The 18555-nt window shown below is 40.5% G+C and overlaps 1 protein-coding gene and 1 long non-coding RNA gene across 4 annotated transcripts in view; one reads left to right on the forward strand and one right to left on the reverse strand.

The window, feature by feature from the left end:
• LOC118238595 overlaps window positions 1-18555 on the forward strand; it is a 61565-nt gene that overhangs the window by 13159 nt on the left and 29851 nt on the right. The window contains exon 2 of the long non-coding RNA XR_004769318.1: window positions 5728-5789. This is a non-coding gene — a long non-coding RNA (uncharacterized LOC118238595). The remainder of the gene's footprint in view (window positions 1-5727; window positions 5790-18555) is intronic.
• Apbb1ip (amyloid beta precursor protein binding family B member 1 interacting protein) overlaps window positions 1-18555 on the reverse strand; it is a 107272-nt gene that overhangs the window by 9342 nt on the left and 79375 nt on the right. For all 3 annotated transcript variants that reach the window (XM_027405348.2, XM_035442795.1, XM_027405347.2), the window contains 4 exons: window positions 14599-14742; window positions 9073-9183; window positions 1432-1530; window positions 692-806 (listed from right to left, as the gene is read on the reverse strand). In XM_027405348.2, the coding sequence (XP_027261149.1) occupies window positions 692-806; window positions 1432-1530; window positions 9073-9183; window positions 14599-14742 (469 nt within the window). The remainder of the gene's footprint in view (window positions 1-691; window positions 807-1431; window positions 1531-9072; window positions 9184-14598; window positions 14743-18555) is intronic.

An 18555-nucleotide genomic window follows, 5' to 3' on the forward strand; every position in this document is an offset into this window, starting at 1 on the left:
ACATGTTAATTGGTTTAATTTAGCCATGCAATTGTGAACATACTGTATTGTGTATCATAATTGTGCATGACTTTATTTATGAGCTAAATAAATGAATGGAAGAAAAAAAATAAAATAAAAAAATAAAATAAGTCGCTTGTAATTAGATACATGTAGGGCGCATATATTCCCAAACAGTGTCTTCAAAGTTGTTTTGGTTTTATTTTATCTGTTTTATTCTATCTTATGCCCCCATGTTTCTCTCTTTCCTTTGCATGTGTGCACATGTATGTGCATGGGTGTGCTCATGTATGCAGGTGTGTGTGGAGACTGGAGGTTGATATCAGGATGCCTTCCTTAATTACTTCTTCACTTGACTGATTGGTTGGTTGGTTGGTTGAGACAGTCTTTCATTGATCCTGGAGCTCACAGATTGGCTAGGCTGGATATCTAGCAAGGTCCCAAGAGCCATCTATCTCTGCCCCCTAGCGCCCGGGGTCACAGACTTGTGCCACCTCATCTGGCTTTTACACGGGTGCTGAGGATCTACACTCAGGCTTTCATGCTTGCTTGCACAGGAGACATTTTGCACACTTTGCCAGCTCTGCAGGCTGTAAAAGCAGCCTCAGAGGTTGCTTTTACAGAGTGTATCGGATGATAGACATGAGCTCTGAGCCTGATGTGTGCATGTGAATCTCCTCTTGGCTTTTACCTGTACTAGTCTGAGCTGGCATTGCTGTACCAACAGTCCCCAGGTTCGTCCACCGAGAGGCAAGTCCAGCTTTTGCTACAGCCCGCTGGTAGTTGTCATAGAGGGTCTTCCCATACTAGGGAGGGAACACAGAGAGGGGAAAGAAATCCATTTATGTCAAAGTTTGCACTCAGTGGCAAGATATTTATTGAGAGAGAAAAAAGTGCCATTATTTTCCTGGTTCAAGTTGCCTTTTGGGGGGTGTACTTCACTGATTACTCTTTCACATGTTAAGTAATTTTCTAGATTACCAGGAGTAGCAAATTCTCCGAGCTACACATCAGAGGATAGGGCTAGCCACAAAATTCTGATCACAAGCCTTGATGTAACTATTTTGTGGAGTTAACCGTCTTCCTTTGCTCGTTCCCTTTTTACTGTGGGATCAAACTTGGCCTCACACAGGCTAGGCAAGAGCTCTACCACTGAGGTACACACCTGTGGCCAAATCTTGAGTTTCTTTATTGCATATTATGTTTGCAGTTCTCTCTGAATCTGAAAAGTTTGTTTGAAAGTTAACTCAGGCCACTGGACAGGTGCGTGCTTGTACCGTCAATGCTATACAATAGAAGGTGAATGACTCCGTTTACTGGGGGGAGCAAATAGATGAGACAACATCTGTACCCAGGAGTGGCAAAATGCTGGCCCTAGTAAGCAAGCTTGTTGGCTAACCCAAGACCATGTGAAGCTGAGTGCACACTCACCTTGGCAATCCTTATTCCCATAACCCACTGTCCGAGAGTTCTTGCATCATCACAGCAGAGATATTTGATATAATGAGATTCCTTCTGGATTTGAGGATGCTACACAGAAGCAGATTTGAAGACAATTAATAGATTCAATTTATTAAGAGCCTAAAGCACTTTTCAAAATAAACCTTAAAGGAAAACTTTGACAAATATGATTTATTGAGATGCTGGCAAAAATTACTGGCAGCAGTTTTAGGATCAGGAAGAGACAGAGGTGTCATTCTGAAGCCCAAGCTGGCCTTGAACTCGTGATCATCCCACCTCAGTCTTCACAATAGTTAGATTACAGGCTAGCACACCCAGCTGTAGGTGTTTTTGCAAATTGCTAAACTGGCAGCCTTTTGGCATAGGCCTGCAACCTCAGCTATTGTGGAGGCTGAGGAAGGACTGCTTGAGAAGCATAATGAGATCTTGTCTCAAAAGTAACAGGTGCCAAAGAGGCTGAGGGGTGTACTTCAGTGGTGGTACATTTGCCTAGCATGTGTCCATTCCCAGCAGTATTCCTTACAATGTATGTCAGTGATAACTATTCCTCTCTTTTAAATATTGGAATCCTTCATATATGTCATGTGTCTGTCCCTCATTGGAAACAAATTGCTTCACTATCAGATAAAGGAACTTACCTAATAGACATTTTGTGTCACAATACCAATGCTTATAAAAATTATTGTCTTATTTTCCCCACCCCCAAATTTAGCTCAGGGGTTATTTCTTTTGTGAGAATTCAGAGTTTTGCACTGATCTCTCATTTCTAACAATGATCTCACATCCACATGGGCACATCCTTAAGTGACAGTGTGTGTGTGTGTGTGTGTGTGTGTGTGTGTGTGTGTGTGTGTGTGTGTGTGTGTGGTTATACAGGCTCCAGGAGCTCACAAGAGAACAATGATGTGGTAGACACCTTCCCTGCAGCTCTCTCTCTCTCTCTCTCTCTCTCTCTCTCGCGCGCGCGCGCGCGCGATTCCCTTGTCCTTTCAGCTTCTGTTTCAGTTTGGCTCTGACTGAACTCTCTATTGGATAGGAACTTCACCTGTCTTACTTATTGATGGAGATCTGTGGTACTTAGCCCATGCCTGCATATGGTAAAACTGCAGTCTTGATGTAAAAATAATTGCTGAAAGAAACAAATAAGCACAGCACTTACTATTGTATCTAACATATTGATGCTCTATGGTAAGAGGCTGGTAACCAAACCTGAGGTCTGAAATGTGTATCATGCCCATCTTCATGGATAATTATAACTTCTATTACAATTTATTGTATAAAAACTACCAACTAAAATCTCTCTCTCTCTCTCTCTCTCTCTCTCTCTCTCTCTCTCTCTCTCTCTCTTTCTCTCTCTGTGTTTCCTCAGAACAGCTTGCTAGTCTTGCCAGGAGTATTAAAGATCAGAGAAGCCGGCAGATCTGGGAGAATCTACCTCTGGCTGCCATGGGCAGAAAAGGAGTGAGGCCCCAATTCCTCTCTAAGGCGCTGCATAGACCTCTCCACTCTTGCATTCAGCATACTCATCAACCTTCAGGAAAGTGGCTAATTTTCAAAGGTGATCTGAGAACAGGGCACTGAGCCTTTGAACTTCAGCTGGAATTTGAGGGAAAGCATGTGGACTGGCTGGCTGCCCTGCTGGCCTTCTGATGTCCTAGCATTGTGTTCAACCTGCTTAACCCCTGCTTCTCGCCTCCACCATCCCCACCCTCCATGAGACACATATAGACTGTAAAAGCTTGGAAATTTAGTTATTTCTGGCCTTAAAAATGATAAAAACTGATGACTGGAGAGCTTCCTATATGTCTCTTGACCTCCTAGAATTTCTGAATGTATACTGAGCCACTGAAGACAAAAACAACAAAAACAAAACAACAACAAAAAACCCAAAACAAGTTTTAAAGATACTTCAGGAAAAAAAGAAGTCAGAAAACATAAAGAACTCCTGTCTGCCTGTCTGTGGTCTTTCATGGCAACTGAGAAACTTCTAGTTGGATTGCTTCCTTTATTTAGGCCTTTCAACCCTCAGAATTTGCATCAGCTGGTCTGAAAGCCAGCATCTATCACTAAGGTCCCCACCAGATTCCTCTTTCCTGACTCCACCCAGTACTCGGATTGTTGCTGTAGTTCTCCAGGTGGGCCAGGAGGTGGCGGCAAACACTTTTGGATGGCTGCCGTACACTGCTTTGTTCTTGTGTTCAAAGCTTGCTCAAAGATTTCTCAGTGTCCAGTTTTAGTACTGTAAACGTTACTACAATGACCATGTTCTCTGAGGACCTTAAAATTGGAAATGTCAATCAAGTCAAGTTGTGTGGTCCAATAGCAAAAAAGGATTTGTTTGTTACATGAATTAACCCTAAAGGCCAGATTGGTAAAGCTGTGAGGCAGACACATGGGACCTGGAATGTGACTTTTCATAAATGCCTGCAGCATTCCCTACAAAGAAATCTGCAGAACCAGATCAAAGTGCTTGTCTTGCAGCATCAGAACCACAGCTGCCTGCCTTACAGCAGTTTTCATTCTGACTTACACGTGAGAGGGGCGGTGGTCTTGTCAGTAATTAATATTTAAGTTCTTCTTACAAAGCACCGGGCATGAGAGTGATGGCTCAACAATTAATAGGGCTTGTGACACAGTCCTGAAGACCAGCATCTGGACCCCAGCACTCACATAGCAACCTGGACATCCCCACAAACACCTGCACCCCCAGCTCCGGGAGGGCAGAGACAGGAGGATAGCTGGGGTTTACTGGCTCCCAGCCTAGCTGAGAAATGAGGCCCATGTTCAGGAAGAGACCCTGTCTCAACAGAATAGGCAGAAAGTCTTAGAAGAAGATGCCAGAGGCACTCCGATGACTTCTGTTTTTTTTTTTTTGTGTGTGTGTACTTGCACACATCCATACACTTGTATGCACATAGATTTTGTAGATATGTAAAGAAATAAGTAAATAAAGTAATGAAAAAGAAAATGTCTAATTTTTCCTTCTGCAACATTTAGAAATTTGATATTGTCACCTTGGGCTTATTATTACTGTTAAATATTCCATTAACTTTTGGTTTTGAGCATATCCTATGGGTCAAGTTCTCAGAAGAGTCTGCAGACTGTGCTTGTAATGAAATTCACTGATTATTTTTTTGTGTAGGGGTGTCCATTCCACTTAAGCGTCACAATAAACTATTTGTTAAGTATGTTGTCCACCTAAATACAGTCAAGTATGGTCATACCCTAAAATCAGATGGCTTTTGACATAAAAAAGAGACTTCTATATTCTTTCCAATCCACCAATTTTGTGGTTCTGAGGTGAGTTAGTTGGTGGACACCAAGTTCACAGTTTGGAGATGCTTCAGACGAAGTCTCAGAGCCTGTCACAATGCTTGCTCTGGTCACCTCACTTTACCTAGGAGCTCACTTCCTTATAACTCAGCCTTTGGATGGGAAATCACTTGCAAAAGGGCTTAAAGAAAACACTGGATCAATGTCACTGGCCAAAGTGTTCCTCAAGATCCTGTTGTCCCTGATCTTGCACAAGAGATGCTTTTAGGGTGTGGCACAGCATGTCAGGTCAAGGCCATTCTAGCAACGTTCTTGCTAAAAGGGATCCTAATGTCCTCTAAGCTTACAAAACAAGCAAAAAGAGCATGGGACAAGGTTAAGCAACTTGTCTCCAGATTAAAGTAATATCAGAATCAAAGGTGGAATGAAATCCCCTTTTGTTCAGCTCCTGGGAGCTGACAAATATAATCCCTGGAAATAAAAACAGATGACTCACACCGTAACTGGGGAGTGATGGCAGGAGGAGACAAATGTGAACAAATCTGTGATTATTCTCTGATTTCATAATAAAAGTTTGGAAAGGGCTGAAAAGACTTTTTGAATGAGTGTTGGGATGTTTGGGGAATGTCAAGAAGTTCTATGGAAAGTGTGGAAAGAGGCAGAATCTGAGGAGGAAAGGAGTTGTCGTCTAGATCCCTTAGCTGAGGCTGGACTGTTTCTAGGATCTGGGGGCTACTGGGTATTTTAAAAGAACAGTCACAAATGGGAGACATTGGTACAAAATCAGAATGACTTTTGCCCCAAGGATCAGATGAGATGCGGCAAGATGAAGGGGTTTGAGGGTTGTCTCTGTTCATAGCTGTAGCAGATGGCTATTACAGATTTGTGTCTGCTGTAAAAGAAGTGCTGCCCCACTGTGTATGAAGTGTGTTTGTAGACATCATCCATTTAGAAGAGTTCATACTGAATCCTATGAATCTCCTTCTTTACCAGAAAAGGAGAAGAAACTGACACAGACATTCACAATGAAGATGACCATGCCCTGATGCACAAAGGTATTTTTATCATGTGGCTGTAAGACAAGGAATACAAAGACAGCTGGAAACTTCCAGAACCCAGAGAAAAGGCACAGAACAGATGTCCTTAGACTTCTCTGCAAATAACTCAGCTTTTTTCTTTGTTCCTTTTTGAGACAGGGCCTCGGTTGCCTAGGATGGCCTTGAACTTGTGATACTTCTGCCTCAGACTCCTTAGTGTTGGTAGTCACCATGCCAGGCTCTAGCTGATTTTTAGCGTGTGTGTGTGTGTGTGTGTGTGTGTGTGTGTGTGTGTGTGTGTGTGTGTGTGTGTGTATCTATGTGTAGGTCAGAAGACAACTGATGGGAATCAGTTCCCTCCTGACACCAAGGTTCCAGATACTGAACTCAGGTTATTAATGTCTTGCATAACAAGCAATCTTCCCCCAACCCTGGTTATGATTTTTTTTAAACACAAGAACACTAAATCTCTATTGCTTTAAGTCAATTAATTAGTACTATGTTAGTGAAGGAGTGAATGGGAAAATACTGTAGGGGTGACGGGACTACTAGGTTTGGGAGCAATTGCCAAGAGAGGGGATCTGCAAGGGTGGAGAGGAGCTTGAGCTATTGAGGTGATGGATGAGGTACCTGTTGGATTTGTAGTCACTACAGGTAAGAGAAGGAGAAAGAATTACCGTAGATTGGGAATATTTTGCATGTAGGTAGTAGCTAGATCTGTGACTAGGACTATGAATTCTCAGAGACAGCAGTGGTAGGGTAAGGATCATGCTCAAGCACACTCAAGGCCAAGCATATATGGCCTCTGCTCTCTTCTTGGCTGTAAACCTGCGGGTTTCTAGGAATTGTAAGCAGAAACCCCATTTACAGTAAAACACATGTTTTAACTGCCTTGCGCAATTCTTGTGGCTGATGTTTTGCTTTGTGAGATTGTAATCCCATCCCAAGGTATCTTTGGAGCTACCCTATACTCTCATTTACCAAAAAGAGAGAAAAGGCTTCTTAGCAACCCTTAAGATATAACATGACAGCCACTAAGATGGACATGAGTCTCCTTTGAGAAGCCCACAGCCATTGGAGTGTGTCTTATCACATTCATTCTAGCAATCCTGTGCTTAACTGTATGCTAATCTTTCTTCTAAATAACCCCCAACTCTACTTCAAGTAGCTTCATCCTAAAATTCTGTCTGCAGACAAATCAAGAATCCAGCCTCACCCAAGGAGGTCTGTGAGAATAAGGGAACCCCCCTGGTTGCTGGCAGCCATTCTGGGCTGCACCATCACTAACAGTCTGGAAGAAGAGAGCCACACTGCTGAGCTCTCATCCTGACTTGGCCAATCAGAGCTCAAGTTCTGTATTCACTAATGAAATGCTCTATAACAGTTTGCCATTATTCTCATTGTCCTTTCAATATGAGCAGTGAGTACAGACATGCAAACTTGGAAGGAGGCAAGACGTTCTTGTCCTCCTGACCTAAACAGAGTGTGGCCTTAAGACCTTTGCACTTAAGGGTCTCTCTCCTGGAGTGTTTTCTCTTCAGTTCCAATTGCCCTCTTGTTTCATTTATGTCTTTTGTCAAACGTCACTATCTTTTCCTGACTATCCCACCCAAGGCTCTGTCCCTTACCCTGCTCTGTATTGATTCCCCAGAAGTATTATTTGTTGACTGACAACACATTATAATTTTTTCTTCATGGCCAATCCCCCATACTGACCATAAACTCAATGGGAATAGGAATTATTGTACATTAGTTTACTTCTGTGTTCTCTGCACTCAGAATATACCCAGAAGATAGCTTCCATTCAGTAACTATTGAGGGAGAGAGTGAGTGAATGAATCTAGCCCTCTGTGCTGCGTCAGTCTCTTTACAGCCATGGTTCTGGGTGATACCTGATGAGCACAGGATTTCTCAACAGTAGCGCTGTCAGTATTTGAGGTCATGTCATTCTTTGTACAGGCTTGTTTTGTGCAGCTGTGATATTTAATGGTTTTGGCTTCTAGTAGATGCCAATAAATAGTAGTACCTGGTCTCTGTTGCAAGTTATGAACATCAGAATGTCTCTAGACATCAGAAAACATCTACCAGGAATCAAAAGGTCCTGGGTGAGAACCACAGGGGAAGTGTCATGCTGACTAGGCTGGCATAGTGTTCATTATTGTTAACATTATTGATAAATTACTAAAAGTTGGGTGCATAGTAATGGAAAGACCAGGATGTCTAAATAAAAGGCACATAATTTTGAGTCCTTAAGGAAGCCAGGAATCCCAGGCAATTATTTGATCATAATAAGCAATGGTAATTGTGGATGGAGAAAAATTATTGAATATGATTGACTTGGCTGAATTATTATATTAGACTAAGAACAAATGCAAACAAACTTACCTTGGTCTTAAATCCAGAGCTCTGGAGGCCAAAAGATACTTGATACATCAAGTGTAGGTACAAAATAACCATCCACTCACTTGAGTGGCCTGAGATTCTAACTTAAAACATGTAAGTGAATCAAAATCTCAGATAGTACATATTTCCTTCTGACAGTGTGCACCTTTAAAAGTTTCAAAACCTAAACCTGGCATGGGGGTGCCCACCTGTATAGTCCCAGCACTTAGAAGGTGAAAGTGAGAGAGTCAGGTCCCTAGGATAGTCTCAACTACACAGTCACTTTGAGGCCAGCCTGGGATACATGAGACTTAAAAAAAGTTTACAACCTGGGTAATTATTTTTTAAAGTGCTCTCTGTATTTTTCCCCTAGGAAACATTGGCAAGATAAATTCAAAAAACTTGGTACAGTGGAACAAGAATATAATAAATAAGTAAAGAATTGAAAACTAGGTTTTTTTTGTTTTTTTTTTTGTTTTTTTTTTTTTTGTTTTTCGAGAAAGGGTTTCCCTGTGTAGCTTTGGAGCCTATCCTGGCACTCACTCCGGAGACCAGGCTGGCCTCGAACTCACAGAGATCTGCCTGCCTCTCAAGTGCTGGGATTAAAGGCATGCGCCACCAAGCCTGACAAAAACTGGTGGTTTTATTAATGTAATTTTAAGTTAATTTACACAAAACATGGAACTTAGATTTCTAGAACTGATAAAGGCCCAGACAGACTTGAACTTTTAGGATCAGACAACAGGCTTTTGGGGACACAACAATTTGATAGCTATCAGAGCACTGCATTATTTTGGTTTAAAACTACACATTTCATGACACCATACTTAAAATTTATGAAATAACATTTACCATTTTTCTTAGAAGCAAATAATGATTGAAATGGCTTAGAAGTCTAAATCAGTAGCTCATGACATACCTTTAGAACAAAGCAGTGGTCAGTGGGTGCTTTGTATTTCAGTTTACACTGAATCCCATAGTAAATGTTTACATTTTCAAACTGTATAAAACACGCCAGATCTCGGGATGTCTAAAAGACAGGGAAAACAAAATCTCTCTGAGATGGTAGTTGCTAATTTCCCCAGATTCTTCTTGGTGCTGCAACAAAGGATTTTATTTCAGTAGATAAAATATGGAGTTTTAAGATAATTTGTACGAACATGTTCTGTACATGGTTTCCTTTAAGTCAAGCCTTCATAAAAGACAACAGACAACCAGTGTCTTTCCTGCAATGGGATGAAAGATGACGTTGTTGTCTTAGTATCTGCTGTGGACTCTGGGAGTCAGAACTGACTGATTATGTACTGTTGCTACTGATGCAATCATGGCAAGGTGACCTCTGTTGGAAACTTCACTGTGACTTTGCTATTTGAAGTCAGTGACAGGGCTTGTGATTGACAATTAGGAAATAAAAGCAAGTCCCCTCAGGTTGAAGAATGAGAATTAAATTCGATGCTCAGTAAATTAGCCCAAGCTCCATTCTCTTTCACGCTTTCTCCTTAGGCTGGCAGGGTTGCCATGGAAACAGAGACCTCTTCTCTGTGGATCAAATGTGTTGTGAAAATGGCAATCTCTAATCTACATATCTGGTTTCACTTCGATTACACATTTGTTCCACTATTCACGCTGTCCTTTTTCATGTGTTCTAAAACCCCTACCTAGTTACTGAATAAGGAATACAGGTCGGGACTGCTACACCATATGGGAGAACTCATTCCTTTATGCATGGCGGGGCATTTTTTCTTTTATATTTTGGGAGGGGGGATTGAAGTTTTAACTACAAAACCACACACACTCACCACAGTTAAATTGCTACAGTACACATTCTCTTTTTATCAGCTTTCCTCTCCTCCTGCTTTTATTCCTTCTTAGAGGCACCGCACATAAAACAGACTGATAGACTCCTAAATGTTCTTGAGTATATTTTTCTTTCATTTTATTTATCTATTAATCACCTATCTATCTATCTATCTATCTATCATCTATCTATAGGTTTAGGCATAGATGAACCCCATTATGCCTATATGTATATACTTGCCTATACATATTATACATATATATACATATATGTATACACATATGCACATATATACACATATTTATGCATGCAATTCTTTCTCAATGGGGATGTAACCCAAGGCCTTGTGCATGCCAGGGAAGTTCTCTACTCCAAGCTCAATATAAGAGCCAAAGGCAGTGGGTGACTAAACAGTGATCTCTGGACTCAGCTTAGGCCAGTAGCACATATGGACTCATGAAGTTGTGACATCAAGCTCAAGACCTGCGTAAGCTGAAGCCAGACAAAATCCCAGCATGGCATGGCGGAAATGGGCATAAAACTGCTGAGGGAGGGAGGGAGAGTCAGTTTTCTTTGAGGGTGTTACTCCTGGTGGGTCAATCATGCTCCAGTGGATGGTCAAACACCCCGAGTATTTGGCAACTGAAACTGGACTCAATGAATTAAGACAAATAAAAAGACAAACTTGGGTGGGTGGAGAAGGGAGGTGGACCTGGGAGGAGTTAATGGAAGGGAGGGGAATATGATTGTGTGAAATTCTCAAAAAACTAATAAAACATTTAAATCTCATGAGACAACCACAAACCCTGCTTCCTGAACTTTCCTTCCTTGTTAGGATACAGTTGCTAATTTCCCCAGGATACAAGAGTAGCTATCTGATACTTTATTTCTGCACAACATTCCATTGCATAGATCAAACTATTTAACTACTGTACTGTAGTTTATCAGAGATTAATCCAGCTTTTACCATTATGAATATATCTGTATGTGAGTAAATATTTCTGTGGAGAGGTGCAGCTGCTGTCCAAAGGGGCGTGCATCCACATCCCCTTACATTCATGGCACAGGACTTGGTAAATTATTCTCAGCTTGCCTGTACCATTTTACAGTCCAGCTCTTCAGTCCTAAGCATGTCCCCCCTTCTTCCCCTCCCCCAACAACTCTGTCAATATTACTGATTTTATCAATCTCAAGGGAGGGAGTACTATCTGTTAACTTACTGGCAAGATGGAAAAGCTTTCACTAAACTAATTTTGATATTGATTCCTGGGAATCTTCACTTAATACGCTTTGCCGTTTTTCCTTGCATATGCTCATCTTTTTCTTCTTGATTTGTTGAGGTCTTTACATATGATGGACATTTATATTTGGTAATAGTGTTGCAAATGTCTGACTGTGTAACTAGTCCTTAAAGTCTTGTTTGGTATCTTCATTGATAAGGAATTTAAAACAACTTTATCTAGTAAATGCTGTCAATTTTCTCCTTTGTAATTTTGAATTTTATTCTTGATTAAGAAATGTCTTTGTGCACTAGAATTATGAAACTGTCATCTCACATTTTCTTTTATGGTTTTAGAGTAGTTTTTCTTTTTCTTTTCTTTCTTTCTTTCTTTCTTTCTTTCTTTCTTTCTTTCTTTCTTTCTTTTTTTTTTGAAGATTTTATTTATTAGGTATACAGTCTTCTGCCTGCATGCCAGCAGAGGGCACCAGATCTCATTCAAGGTGGTTGTGAACCACCATGTGGTTGCCGGGAATTGAACTCAGGACCTCTGGAAGAACGTTCAGTGCTCTTAAGCGCTGAGCCATCTCTCCGGCCCTAGAGTAGTTTTTCTAAATACATCTTAATTAAACTAGGATTTGAGTTGATTCATTGGCTGTAGTGGAAAGCTTTAAAAATGGCTGTGCAATTATTTCAATACTATTTATTATCTTGAATTCTACATTGTTTCTCCACTACTGTAGAATTCTGGCTTTAAATTCTCTACATTATTTGGCTCTTTGTTGATCAGTTCATTTATAACTGCTTTCTTTTCATTATAGTAATGAAAAGAATGTTTAATGTTCAACCTCCAGGAGACAGAATTTTAGATCAATGTTCTTCATAGTTTTTTGGGGGAGTGAGCCTATTTGGGGATAACATTTCTTTCTGATTAATTTTGTAGCCAGCCTTTGTATTTTAAGTAAAAAGAACATAACTGTAATTTTCATAGATTGATAATACCAGTTTCTTTATAAAATTTTCTAGTTTATGCAATATACATCCTGAACATTTTTGATTGCTGTATGTTCTATCCTTGTAGTGCCTGTTCGGCACAGAATCTTGAGTTATGCTTCATTTGTATATTGCTTGTGTAAGGCAAAACGATTTCTTCATTGACCAGTTTGTTTGGTCACAGTCACTTTCCAGGTGTCTCCTATTGTGGAGACAAGCACGCCAGTTGTGAACAATGCGCTTTTTGTCTCTTTTCCCAATGACTGTACTTCTGACTTTCTTCTGACCTCCATCCAGTGTTCTTGGCAATCATGAGAGAAGTTGCCCAACTCTAAGGTGAATGCAGCTTGTATCACTCAGTGAACTGTCTGTCCTAGGCTTATTTATATGTCTTATATTTAACTGCTTAGGGCATATATGCTATAAAACAGAACAAGTCATCTTGGGACATGTTGTATGTCCTGTGGGACAATGTTGCTTTGTCCAGTGTGGGACTGGAGCAAAGTTAGTAGAGGTAGGATGTATCATGTCTAAGATTCACACCTACAGAGTAAAATGGCTAAGTGGGACAACATCGGCCTCACATCAAGAGTTACCCATAATGGCCACAAAGATAGTGGGGTCACCTCACTAGTGATGCCACCTGCTTGGGTATGTGGGATAAACCTTATTAGAAGAACTCTGCAATCCATAAACATGCCACTTGGCAAACCCCTACATTTGGCTTACCCTAGACAAGGGTTATATTCTAAAGCTTTTTATAGGTGAACAAAATGAACTGTCCCAACTCTCCAAGAAAAGCATTGGCCAAGATTAAAGGTCAGAGCCACTGTTGAAATTAGATTTAGAATAACAATTTACTATGTTTGTAGATCCGAGCCAATAATCCTAGCTAGGCAAGCAAAACTTAAATGGCATCTAAGATGCGCTGATAAATTAAAAAGCATATGAATTCAGTATGCCTCTGAGAATAATTTGACTGCTCAGAGTATAAGATTTAAAATCCAATGTAGATCTCAAGACTTGTAACACCACTAAGATTTTAGATAAAATAGGTTTGATCATAATGACTCTAGAACAAGGAGACTAATATGAAGGACAAAGTTTTTCAGAATAGAGTAGGTTAGGCTTGGTAGGAGGACCATCTTGATAGTCCATGACTTTAAAACATGAAATTTTGTTTTCATATTCAGGAGAAAGGTATGGGAAACTCAAATGTACTCCAATAATTTCATATTATAGGACATATATTTGTGTAGATTTTGTATACCATAGAATCCATGGGACCAGGATGTAGCTAAGATTGTCTCTCCCTTAAGTATTTCTGTGTCTCACCCTCCTGAGATGTGTCCTCGCACAAGTGCTGTTTTGATTTTCCACTGTTACCATCTTCCCTTGTGATTGTGGTAGTTTGGACTGGGAATGCTCCCCAGGGGGCCATATGCTAACGCACCACTGGGAGGCAGTAGAGACATCAGGAGCTGGGGTTGGTTGCCTGTTCCCAGAAGGGGCTGTGGGACTCTGGCTTCTCCTTTTGCTTCTGCCCTGAGAATGCCTTCCTCTGTCATTTCCCTCCCTGTGAGGCTCAAAACAAATAGGTTGCTTTCCAAAACTGAGCCAAAATAAACCTGTCTTTAGAAAAATTACTTCTTTAAATTTTTGAGGTTGTAATTACATCATTTCCCTCTTCCATGTCCTCCCTTCAAACCTTCCCATATACCCATCCTTACTTCCAGATTCATGGTCTCTTTTTCTTTAATTGAAATACACGCACACACACATATGTATACACACATATATGTACACACACATATTTGTACACACACATATATTTCTAAATACAACATTCTCAGTTTGTACAGTGTTACTTCTATGTAGGTTTTCAGAGCTGACCATTTGGTATTGGATAACCAATTGTTTTGCTCTTCCCTGGGGAAGACTGTTTCTCTCATTCCCAGCCTTCCTGGTTGCTGTAGTTCTTTGCATAGGGTTGAAGCTCCCTGTTCACATTAGCATGTCTATTGAACTTTTTAAAAATATATTTCTTTTTATGTGCATTGGTGTTTTCCCTGTATTTATGTCTGTGTGAAGGTGTCAGATCCCCTGGAACTGGAGTTACACAGTTGTGAGCTGCTATGTGGGTGCTGGGAATTGAACCCATGTCCTCTAGGAGAGCAGCCAGTGCTCTTAACCTCTGAGCCATCTCTCCAGCCCCTATTGTTGTCCTTGTTTAACAAGGTGAGACTTTATGGGTGTAGCTTTTGATATTCCTAGGAGACACAGCCTTACAGCAAACTCCCTGCTCCTATGGCTCTTGCAGTCTTTCTATTCCATCTTCTGCAATGACCCCCTAGTCTTAGGTGTGGGACAAACATATCTTCTTAAAAATTTGGTTGTCTCAGGTGTTTTGTTATAGTAATGAAAAACTGACTGACCTTTGTCTTTCCTTTGGGAACATAATAAATTCCAGAAGCCCTCAGAAGAAAGTAGCGCCGTTTCCAGGATTTCTTTCCATCTTCTTTCAAATAAAGAGCTCCTTCGAGTTCTGGTACGATGATGGATGTGCCACAGAAACTTTCCTGAAATTGGAATCCAGAGGCATAAAACACAGATTCTGTTTACCTTTAAAGAATAATCCCAGTTTAAGTCAATTCTGTTGGAAATGGATGGAACACCTTTCCTTTACACAGAGAAACCCTGTCTCGAAAAACCAAAAAAAAAAAAAAAAAAAAAAAAAGCAAACCAAAAGGGAGAATAAATATTTTATTGCCATTAAGTAGTAAAATTATATAATTCTACAGTATTTTATTTTATTTTTAAAAATATTTTACTATTTATTTTTACATCTGTTCAGTCCCCAGATTGGTGTTTTATTATTGGATGTTTTCAAACATGATAAAGGCTATTACTAATGCTATAGGAAACAGGAAAAAACACATTTTCTAGTTATAGATTTTCAAAATGTAAAACTTGCATGGAAGCTCTGTCCTGCTCAGAGACACCTGAGGCCTGGGAGTCAGCGCAATGCTGATCCCATCCCAGTGGGATCCAGCCCACCCAGAGACTGCAAGGGTCTCTGCCCACAGGACTAGGTGAGCTTGGGCCTGTTTGCGGCCCCCTTTCCTCTGCCCTGATTGGAGACACCTGAGGTCTGGGGACTGCGCACTGAGGATCCCATCCTGGCAGAATCCAGCCCACCCAGAGTCTGCCAAGGCCCCATCCCAGTCCTGCCTCCATTAATGGGAAGAAGAGAGACATCAGAGTATTGCATCTGTTTGCACCCACTGGAAGGGAACCTTAGTCCCGTACCCACCAGGAGAGGAAGAAGGCATGGGAAGAAGACAATATATAAACACATTCAACAACAGAAAAACCAATATGACACCACCAGAGTCTAGGGACTCTACACCAGCAAGACCTGAACATCACAGTGCAGATGAAGCAGAAGCAAATGACCTTAAAAACAACTTCATGAAAATGATAGAGGATATGACAAAATCCCTTAAAGAAATGGAAGAAAAAACAAACCAAAAAATACAAGAAATCAACAGATCTCTTAAGGAAACAGTTCAAGACCTAAAAACTGAAATAGAGACAATAAAGAAAACACAATCGGAGGGAATGCTGGAAATAGAAAAGCTGGGTAAATGATCAGGAACTACAGATGCAAGCATAACCAACAGAATACAAGAGATGGAAAAGAGAATCTCAGGTATTGAAGATACACTAGGAGAAATGGACTTATTGACCAAAGAAAATCTTCAGTCCAACAAAATCCTAACACAAAATATCCAGGAAATATGGGACACCGTGAAAAGACCAAACCTAAGAAAAATAGGTATAGAAGAAGGTGAAGAAACCCAACTCAAAGGTGCAGAAAACATATTCAACAAAATCATAGAAGAAAACTTTCCCATGCCAATGAAAGTACAAGAAGCCTACAGAACACCAAATAGAGTAGACCACAAAAAGTCCCCTTGCCACATAATAAGCAAAACCCCAAACATACAGAATAAAGAAAGAATATTAAGAGCAGCTAAGGAAAAAGGTCAAGTAACATAAAGGCAAACCTATCAGAATTACACCTGACTCTTCCATGGAAACTCTGAAAGCCAGAAGGTCCTGGATAGATATTCATGGACTCTAAGAGACCATGGATGCCAGCCCAGACTACTATACCCAGCAAAGCTTTCAATCAATATAGATGGAGAAAATAAGGTATTCCATGGCAAAACCAGATTTAAACAATACATATCCACCAATCCAGCCCTACAGAAAGTTCTGGAAGGAAAACTTCAACCTAAGGAAGTCAACTACAACCAGAAAAATACAGGCAATAGAAAATCCCACTTTACTAACAGCCAAAAGAAAAAAAAAGGGTGCAAATCCACACACAATTCCACCACCAACAGCAAATACAAAATAAAAATGAACAATCAATGGTCATTAATATCCCTCAATATTAATGGTCTTAACTTGCCTTAACAGGCTAGCAGAATGGATATGAAGATAGAATCCATCCTTCTGCTGCATACAAGAAACAGCTCAACTTTAAAGACAAACGGCACCTCCGAGTTAAGGGTTGGGAAAAGATTTTCCAATCAAATAGACCCAAGAAACTAGCAGGGATAGCAATCCTAATATCTAACAAATTAGACTTTAAGCTAAAATCAATCAAAAGAGATGAAGAAGGTCATTTCCTACTCATCACAGGAGAAATCCTTCACGGCGAAATCTCAATCCTGAACATCTATGCCCCAAATACAAAGGCATCCACATTTGTAAAAGAAACATTACTAAAAGGAGAAAGGGACAAGATCTCCTGAGCAAATTGGGAGCATGGGGGAAGGGAGAGGGAGCGAGGAGAATGAGAAGGGGAGCAGAGAAGGGGTGAGGAGGACATGAGGGAGCAAGAAGGTTGAGTTGGAGGAGGAATAGAGAAGGGCAAGATAAGAGATACCATAATAGAGGGGGCCATTATGGGTTTAAAGACAATTCTGGTACTAGGGAAATGTCCAGAGATCTACAAGGATGACCCCAACTAACAATCTAAGCAATAGCCAAGAGGATACTTTAAATGCTCTTCTCCAATAATGAGATTGATGACTGCCTTATATGCCATCCTAGAGCCTTCATCCAGTAGCTGATGAAAGCAGAGGCAGACACCCACAGCTAAACACTGAGCTGAACTCTGGAATCCAGTTGCAGAGAGGGAGGAGTGATGAGCAAACGGGTCAAGACCATACTGGAGAAACCCACAGAAACAGCTGAACTGAACAAGGGGTTGCTCATGGCCCCCAGACTGATAGCTGGGAAACCAGCATAGGACTGTTCCAGGCCCCCTGAACGAGGAGGTCAGTTTGGAGGTCTGGACAATCTATGGGGCCACTGGTAGTGCATCAGTATATACCCCTAGTACACAAACGGACTTTGGGAGCCCTCTCCATATAGAGGGATACTCTCTCAGCCTAGACACATGGGGGAGGGTCTAGGCCCTGCTCCAAATGATATGACAGACTTTGAAGATCCCCCATGGAAAGCCTTACCCTCCCTGGGGAGCAGAGAGGGGTTGGGATAGGGAGTCAGTTGGGGGGCAGGGGAGGAGGGGCAGGAACTGGGATTGACATGTAAAACAAGTTTGTTTCTAATTTAAATAAAAATTTTAATAAAAAACTTGCATGGAAATGTGCAAATCTCAATAAATTTCTTTTTTAAAAAGCCCTTGGATAAACTGCATATTATTCTATCTTTTTGTTTGGACACTCAATTACTATTTTCTTTTAATATTATAATTCTTACTATAGATTCATAAATGCGAAATAATTGAATTTTTCATCCTTCAGAATAAACCTCTGCACAGGAGAGCCAGGAGAACAACTCTGAGTACATTTCTCCCAGCAAGCCAAGTTGGCTTGTCAATCATCTATTAAGATTATTTGAATTTTTGGCCTAAAGCTGATAGAACAATGTATAACTTTCCATAACATAACAGGTTTTGTATTTTCATTCACATTCAGCTATGTATGATTTTGAAATCTAATCCCAAAGACTATTCATGCAACTGTATCAATTCACACACAAGCAAGTGTTCTCTTGTAGACAGGGAATGTCTAATCATTGGTTAAAATAAGTGGTTGTGGAAGGCAAATGTTTTTTTTCCATGACTTGGTCTCCACCATCACTGATCTGTTCAGAATCCTTCCCATCTTCACTTTTGGGGACACCTGATATTTTCTTCATCATTCTAAAGCAATAGTTCTCAACCTTTCTAATGCTGAGACCCTTAATACAGTTCCTCATGTTCTGTTGACCCCCCAACCATAAAATTATTTTCATTGCTACTTCATAACTGTAATTTTGCTATTGTTATGAATCATAATGTAAATATCTGA

This window comes from Cricetulus griseus, chromosome 3, assembly GCF_003668045.3.
Source record: "Cricetulus griseus strain 17A/GY chromosome 3, alternate assembly CriGri-PICRH-1.0, whole genome shotgun sequence".
Taxonomy (NCBI): Eukaryota; Metazoa; Chordata; class Mammalia; order Rodentia; family Cricetidae; genus Cricetulus; species Cricetulus griseus.